This window comes from Petromyzon marinus (assembly GCF_048934315.1).
Source record: "Petromyzon marinus isolate PM22_M1 ecotype Great Lakes invasive population chromosome 85 unlocalized genomic scaffold, UKy_Petmar_22M1.pri1.0 chr85_unloc.4, whole genome shotgun sequence".
NCBI classification, from domain to species: domain Eukaryota; kingdom Metazoa; phylum Chordata; class Hyperoartia; order Petromyzontiformes; family Petromyzontidae; genus Petromyzon; species Petromyzon marinus.
Window position 1 is genome coordinate 280,130 of NW_027422649.1, and position 9,006 is coordinate 289,135.

General features: G+C 47.1%; 1 protein-coding gene across 2 annotated transcripts in view; it reads right to left on the reverse strand.

Moving 5' to 3' along the window:
• Window positions 1-1,628: 1,628 nt before the first annotated feature.
• The window catches only part of LOC116936945 (solute carrier family 35 member F6), a 52,680-nt gene continuing 45,302 nt past the window's right edge, over window positions 1,629-9,006 (reverse strand). Inside the window, exon 8 of one of the 2 annotated variants that reach the window (XM_076059304.1) lies at window positions 1,629-2,520. In XM_076059304.1, the coding sequence (XP_075915419.1) occupies window positions 2,389-2,520 (132 nt within the window). In that variant the 3' untranslated portion in view covers window positions 1,629-2,388. The other variant, XM_076059302.1, reaches the window with a different exon arrangement.

The following is a 9,006-nucleotide window of genomic DNA, read 5'->3' on the forward strand; positions in this document are numbered from 1 at the left end:
GTAGTGTATAGTATAGTGTATAGTATATAGTGTATAGTGTAGTAGTATAGTGTATAGTGTAGTGTATAGTGTAGTGTATAATAGTGCAGTGTATAGTGTAGTGTATAGTGTAGTGTATAGTTGTGTAGTGTATTGTGTAGTGTATAGTTGTGTAGTGTATAGTGTAGTAGTGTATAGTGTAGTGTATAGTGTAGTGTATAGTGTAGTGTATAGTTGTGTAGTGTATAGTGTAGTGTATAGTTGTGTAGTGTATAGTATAGTGTATAGTGTATAGTTGTGTAGTGTATAGTGTAGTGTATAGTGTAGTGTATAGTGTAGTGTATAGTGTAGTGTATAGTGTAGTGTATAGTGTAGTGTATAGTGTAGTGTATAGTGTAGTGTAGTAGGGTAGTGTAGTAGGGTAGTGTAGTAGGGTAGTGTAGTAGGGTAGTGTAGTAGGGTAGTGTAGTAGGGTAGTGTATAGTGTAGTGTATAGTGTAGTGTATAGTGTAGTAGTGTAGTGTAGTAGTGTAGTGTAGTGTGTAGTGTAGTGTAGTGTGTAGTGTAGTGTGTAGTGTAGTGTGTAGTGTATAGTGTAGTGTGTAGTGTATAGTGTAGTGTATAGTGTAGTGTAGTGTATAGTAGTGTATGGTAGTGTAGTGTATAGTGTAGTGTATAGTGTAGTGTATAGTGTAGTGTATAGTGTAGTGTATAGTGTAGTGTATAGTAGTGTAGTGTATAGTAGTGTAGCGTATAGTGTAGCGTATAGTAGTGTAGTGTATAGTGTAGTGTATAGTAGTGTAGTGTATAGTAGTGTAGTGTGTAGTGTATAGTGGTGTAGTGTATAGTGTATAGTAGTGTAGTGTATAGTGTAGTGTATAGTAGTGTAGTGTATAGTGTAGTGTATAGTAGTGTAGTGTATAGTGTAGTGTATAGTGTAGTGTATAGTGTAGTGTATAATGTATAGTGTAGTGTATAGTGTAGTGTATAGTGTAGTGTAGTAGGGTAGTGTATAGTGTAGTGTATAGTGTATAGTAGTGTAGTGTATAGTGTAGTGTATACTGTATAGTAGTGTAGTGTATAGTGTAGTGTATAGTGTATAGTAGTGTAGTGTATAGTGTAGTGTATAGTAGTGTAGTGTATAGTGTATAGTAGTGTAGTGTATAGTAGTGTAGTGTATAGTGTAGTGTAGTAGTGTAGTGTATAGGGTAGTGTATAGTGTAGTGTATAGTGTAGTGTATAGTGTAGTGTATAGTGTAGTGTATAGTGTAGTGTATAGTGTACTGTAGTATGGTAGTGTAGTGTATAGTGTAGTGTATAGTGTATAGTAGTGTAGTGTATAGTGTAGTGTATAGTGTAGTGTATAGTGTACACTACAGTGTATAGTGTAGTGTATAGTGTACACTATAGTGTATAGTGTAGTGTATAGTGTAGTGTATAGTGTACTGTAGTATGGTAGTGTATAGTGTAGTGTATAGTGTAGTGTATAGTGTATAGTAGTGTAGTGTATAGTGTAGTGTATAGTGTAGTGTATAGTGTACACTACAGTGTATAGTGTAGTGTAGTGTATAGTGTAGTGTATAGTGTAGTGTATAGTGTAGTGTATAGTGTAGTGTATAGTGTAGTGTATAGTGCACACTACACTACACACTACACTATACACTACACTACACACTATACACTACACACTACACTATACACTACACTACACACTACACTACACACTACACTACACTATACACTACACTCCATATGTGTGCACAAGGCACTCACCACTAGTAGCCAGTGAAAATTAAGAATTTTAAATCGACAACTGTCAGTTCCCTGAGGTTAGACGCGGATTGTGAAATATGGACTCACTCAGAGACACACACACACAGATAGACACACACACAGATAGACACACACACAGATAGACACACACACAGACACACACAGATAGACACACACAGATAGACACACACAGATAGACACACAGATAGACACACACACAGATAGACACAGACACACACACAGACACACACATAGACACACACACAGATAGACACACACACAGATACACACACACACACAGACACACACACAGACACACACACACGTAGACACACACACACATAGACACAGACACACACACAGAGAGACACACACAGACAGACAGACACACACAGACACACACACACACACACATAGACACAGACACACATAGACACACAGATAGACACAGACACACACACAGACAGACACACACAGACACACACACACACATAGACACAGACACACATAGACACACAGATAGACACAGACAAACACACAGACAGACACACACACACACACACACATAGACACAGACACACATAGACACAGACACACACAGACACACAGATAGACACAGACACACACACATAGACACTAAGACTCGTCTCTGATGAGGGAGGTTGTCTCGTCCACAGTCTGTCCGTGTCTACGGCACCGCTCCACAATGGGGGACAAAAGTCCGTTGTAGATGACCGCTCCACTCAGTAAGACAACGAAGCCAATCACCTAGACACAGACAGATAGACACACACAGATAGACACACAGATAGACACACACAGATAGACACACACAGATAGACACACAGATAGACACACAGATAGATAGACACACAGATAGACACACACACATAGACACACACACAGATAGACACAGATAGACACACACAGATAGACACACACGCAGATAGACACAGATAGACACACACACAGATAGACACACAGACATAACTCCGTTGTAGATGACCGCTCCACTCAGTAAGACAACGAAGCCAATCACCTAGACACAGACACACACAGATAGACACACACAGATAGACACACACAGATAGACACACACAGAGAGACACACACAGATAGATAGACACACAGATAGACACACAGACAGAAGTCCGTTGTAGAGGACCGCTCCACTCAGTAAGACAACGAAGCCAATCACCTAGACACACACAGATAGACACACACAGATAGACACACAGATAGATAGACACACAGATAGACACACAGATAGACACACACACAGATAGACACACACACAGATAGACACACACAGATAGACACACACAGACACACACACACAGATAGACACACACAGATAGACACACAGACAGATAGACACACACAGATAGACACACACAGATAGACACAGATAGACACACACACACAGATAGACACACAGATAGACACACAGACAAAAGTCCGTTGTAGAGGACCGCTCCACTCAGTAAGACAACGAAGCCAATCACCTAGACACAGACACACACAGATAGACACACACAGATAGACACACACAGATAGACACACACAGAGAGACACACACAGATAGATAGACACACAGATAGACACACAGACAGAAGTCCGTTGTAGAGGACCGCTCCACTCAGTAAGACAACGAAGCCAATCACCTAGACACACACAGATAGACACACACAGATAGACACACAGATAGATAGACACACAGATAGACACACAGATAGACACACACACAGATAGACACACACACAGATAGACACACACAGATAGACACACACAGACACACACACACAGATAGACACACACAGATAGACACACAGACAGATAGACACACACAGATAGACACACACAGATAGACACAGATAGACACACACACACAGATAGACACACAGATAGACACACAGACAAAAGTCCGTTGTAGAGGACCGCTCCACTCAGTAAGACAACGAAGCCAATCACCTAGACACAGATAGACACACACAGATAGACACACAGATAGACACACAGATAGACACACACAGAGAGACACACAGATAGACACACACAGAGAGACACACAGATAGACACACACAGATAGACACACACAGATATACACACACACACAGATAGACACACACAGATAGACACACACAGATAGACACACACATAGACACAGATAGACACACACACAGATAGACACACACAGACACACACACACAGATAGAGACACACACACAGACACACACACAGATACACACACAGATAGACACACACACACAGATAGACACACACACAGATAGACACACACAGACACACAGATAGACACACACAGATAGACACACACAGATAGACACACAGATAGACACACAGATAGACACACACAGATAGACACAGATACACACAGACACACACAGATACACACACACAGACACACAGATAGACACACACACAGATAGACACACACACAGATAGACACACACACAGATAGACACACACACAGATAGACACACACACAGATAGACACACAGATACACACAGATAGACACACACACAGATAGACACACACAGATAGACACACAGACAGAAGTCCGTTGTAGATGACCGCTCCACTCAGTAAGACAACGAAGCCAATCACCTAGACACAGACACACACACAGATAGACACACACAGATAGACACACACAGATAGACACACAGATAGACACACACAGAGAGACACACAGATAGACACACACAGATAGACACACACAGATATACACACACACACAGATAGACACACACAGATAGACACACACAGATAGACACACACAGATAGACACACACACAGATAGACACACACACAGATAGACACACACATAGACACAGATAGACACACACACAGATAGACACACACAGACACACACACAGATAGAGACACACACACAGACACACACACAGATACACACACACAGGGTAGACACACACAGATAGACACACACAGATAGACACACACAGACACACACACAGATAGACACACACACAGATAGACACACACACAGATAGACACACACAGATAGACACACACACAGACACACACAGATAGACACACACAGATAGACACACACACATATAGACACACACAGATAGACACACACACAGATAGACACAGATAGACACACACACAGATAGACACACACAGATAGACACACACACAGATAGACACACACAGATAGACACACATAGACACACACAGATAGACACACAGATAGACACACAGACAGAAGTCCGTTGTAGATGACCGCTCCACTCAGTAAGACAACGAAGCCAATCACCTAGACACACATAGACACACAGATAGACACACACACAGATAGACACACACAGATAGACACACAGACACACACAGATAGACACACACAGATAGACACACACACAGATAGACACACACAGACAGACACAACAACAACAACCGCCATTCGCCACTAAGTGGCGGTGACGTCACCACGACGCTTGTGCCAGGCTATGTGCACCCTGAGGCCACGTGAAGTGTCGAACGCCCGCTGGCAGGAGGTCACGGGGCAGACCCAGCAGGTGCCACGGGTCGACTGACTGAGATGACTGGCTGATGCACCACCTGTGCCCCCTACTGTCACAACCTGCTGTGCTTTAGCCACCCGGCACTCCGCTCGTTGTTGTGAGCGTCGCTCCTCCGCCCTCCGTTGATGTTGGAGGGCGACTGCCTCCAACTGCCCAGTAGCGTCCTTCACGAGCCTCCTCCACAGAGGCCGATCTTGACACCGCTGGTACCGGTCATCGGCAAGTCCACTCAGCTCCACGTCCTCCTGTACCACATCACTCCATCTCTTCTCTAGCCCGTGCCGCGCCCGCTTAGCCCCCTCGATCCGGCCGAACAAAAGCTGTTTCGGCATGCGGTGACTGGGCATGCGGGCTACATGACACAGCCATCGCAGCCTTGCCCGCCGGAGGAGCTCACCGATGGGACCTTGCCCAGATCTTTCAAGGATTTGTGAGCTCCTCACACAATCCAGTCTGGTTAAACCCAGGATGGATCGTAGGCAGGCCAGGCTAAATGTTTCTAACCGGCGAAGATGTTCCATTAGGGGGGTCCACGTTTCGCAAGCGTAGAGAAGGGAGGGAATGACCGTGGCCGAGAAGACCTGAAGCTTAGTGCGGAGCGACAGACCAGGTAGCTTCCACACAGCGTTACGCAACCGATGAAAAGATATTGCCGCTCGACTGATTCGGAGTGAGACCTCTGCTGTTAAACTGGAGCCAGTCATAAGCACACTGCCCAGGTATGGGAAACTCTCCACTCTCTCCACAACTGCCCCATCACCGATTGGGAGTTGTGGGGGTGGAGTGTCCGATGGTACAAAATACCCAGGCAGGTGCTTAATTTTGGTGGGGCTGATGGTAAGGCCCCACCTCTTAGTGGCACGCTCCAGTCTCAGCAGCAGCGTCTCCAACTCCTCCTCTGACTGAGCAGCTATTACCAAATCATCGGCATACATAACGTGGTTGAGCAATAGGGAGCCATCCCTTGACCGCACCCGGGCATCGATCAGCCTCCCATTATATCTGTACCATATGGAGATTCCCCCGGTACAGCTATTGAAGGCTTCACGAACTACGTGGTCAAAATAGATGTTAAATAATGTGGGAGCCAGAGGACATCCCTGTCGCACCCCAAGGTGTACAGGGAATGGCTCTGACTCCCGGCCACGTAGTTTTACCCGGGCCCGCTCACCATCATGAAGGTCCTTAATGATCGTGAGCAGAGGGTCAGGTACTCCCAAAGCACGAAGAACAACCCAGAGCCCAGGCCTACTGATGGTATCATAGGCCTTGACCAGGTCAATAAAGCAGAGATGTAGGTCTTGTTGGAATTCCCTACACCTCTGCTGTAGCAGACGGACATAAAATATGGCATCTGTGCAGGACCGCCCTTTCCTGAAACCGCATTGGGGCTCCGCAAGCCTCTCCTCAGCGTGCCTGGCAAGGCGATGTTGAATAATCCTTGCCAGGACCTTTACCGGCACACTGAGGAGCGAGATGCCCCTGTAGTTGTTACAGTCTGTGCGGTCCCCCTTCTTATAAAGGGGGACCACCAGGGCATCCTTCCAATCCTGCGGAACCCGTCCAGTGGTCCAGACCGTTGTTATGATGTCATATAGGGCAGTCTGTGCACAAACGCCACCCTCCCTCAGCATTTCGCTTGGGAGATCATCTCTGCCCGCTGCCTTTCCTGGTCTCAGACTCCAGATTGCCTTCAGTACTTCCTCAACAGATGGCACCTCAGCCAGCCACTCACAGGGGGTGACTTCTTCCAATATTTGAGGCACCGCAGCCTCAGCAGGGTCATCCTCACTTTGTGCCATGATGTTTTCCTGGCTGAGGGATTTTCCCTCCCCCAGGACCTCACAGAAATGCTCAGCAAATCTGCAAACCTGTTCCTGGGGGTCGGAGATTGGATCACCGTTTTTTCCCTTAATGATGGTAATAGGTGTGGCGCTGCAGGTTACTTTTTTGATGGAGTTAAATAGAGATTTGTGATCACGGGCCACTGAGGCAGACTCCATCTCCTCAGCAACCTGCGACCACCACCCATCCTTGCAGCGCCTCACGGCTCTCCGAACCTCCGAGCGAAGGCTGCGGTAAGCCTCCTCATTCTCTGACGTGGGATTCTGTAGCCGATGACAGTGGGCCTGTCGCTTTTTCTCAACCATCCTGAACACCTCCTCTGTCAGCCAGGGTCTCTGGGGAGGTCTGGACCGCGTACCTAAAGCAGCCATTGCAGCTGCATGAGTCACAGTCCTAAACCTCGCCCATTTACCCTCGACATCAGGAGGAGTCGGGGACGATGCCAATCCCAGCCGCAAGCGATGATGAAATTCTCGCTTGCAACTTTGATCAGATAACTGAGACCAGGCCACTTTAGGTCGGAATGGGGTCCTGGGTGTACACCTACCACCGGAGTGGAAGAATGTCAGGCGCATCTTACAGATGACTAGTCGATGGTCAGAGGGCAGATCAGCTCCACGGTAGGTCCTGGTGTCAAGGACATGGGCTCGCATCCGCTGGTCCGTCACTATGTAGTCCAGCAGATGTTCTTGCTTGGACCCGGCATGCATCCATGATGTTGTGTGGATGCGCCGATGCCGGAACAGCGTGTTGGTAATTACAAGCCCATGGGCTGCACAAAAATCTAGCAGCCTCCTACCGTTGTTATTGAGCTGATCTGGCCCATGCCCTCCAATCACTCCAGACCAGGTGCCAGAATCATTACCAACTCGGGCATTGAAGTCACCCAACATGATGACTCTATCCCAAGGGGTCACTTTAGCCAGCACCTGTGACAGGAGGTCATAGAAGGCATCTGACTCATCGGCTTTGTCTGCATCCCTCCACGGATGTTCATCTTCGGTGGGGGAATAAGTAACCACGACCACCATTCCTCGCCTCCGGTTGATGGGAAGGCGAGCCCAAAGTAGCCTGGGGCTTACAGCTTCCCACACCTCACCACCACGCTCCCACGCCCCCTTTATTCTTTTGTTCAAAAGAAGAGCCACACCCTGTTGTTTGGCAGTCTGCTGCCCCGAGTAGAGGACTGTCCACCCCTCATGGTGGCAGGAGCCAGAGCCGGTCCACCGGACCTCCTGAATGCCGCATAGATCCAGGCGGTACCGGTCCAGCTCCTGACAGAGGAGTGGCAGCCTCTCCTCTGCAGTGAGCGTTCGAACATTCCACATGGCCACCCGTAGTGGCTTTTCGTTGTTTCTGGAGGAGCCCCGAGGGTAGATATTCAATCTCCTGGCTCCGCCAATTGGGGTTTGGCCAGGAGACGTCATAGACGCCTGGCCCCCCGGGGCCTCCGGCACAAGCTTATTAGTTACATATTTCAGTTTAACTCGTGGTTTAGTGGTAATTAATTGAAGGTGGAGGGGTTACCAGCCCCTCGCACCCGTCCAGAGCCCCCGTTTAGCCCCTGTAGTGGACACAGACGCCATGAGGGGAGGAGCCAATCAAAATTGGATCTCCCCCCACAGCACTGTCCATGACAGAGTTGCCTGTCCGCAACACACACACAGATAGACACACACACAGATAGAGAGACAGGGATGTAACTGATGTTGATGATGATGTTGATGTTGTTGATGTTGATGCTGATTATAATGATGATAATGATGTTGTTGATGATGTTGATGTTGTTGATGATAATGAAAATAATGTTGTTGATGATGTTGATGTTGTTGATGATAATGA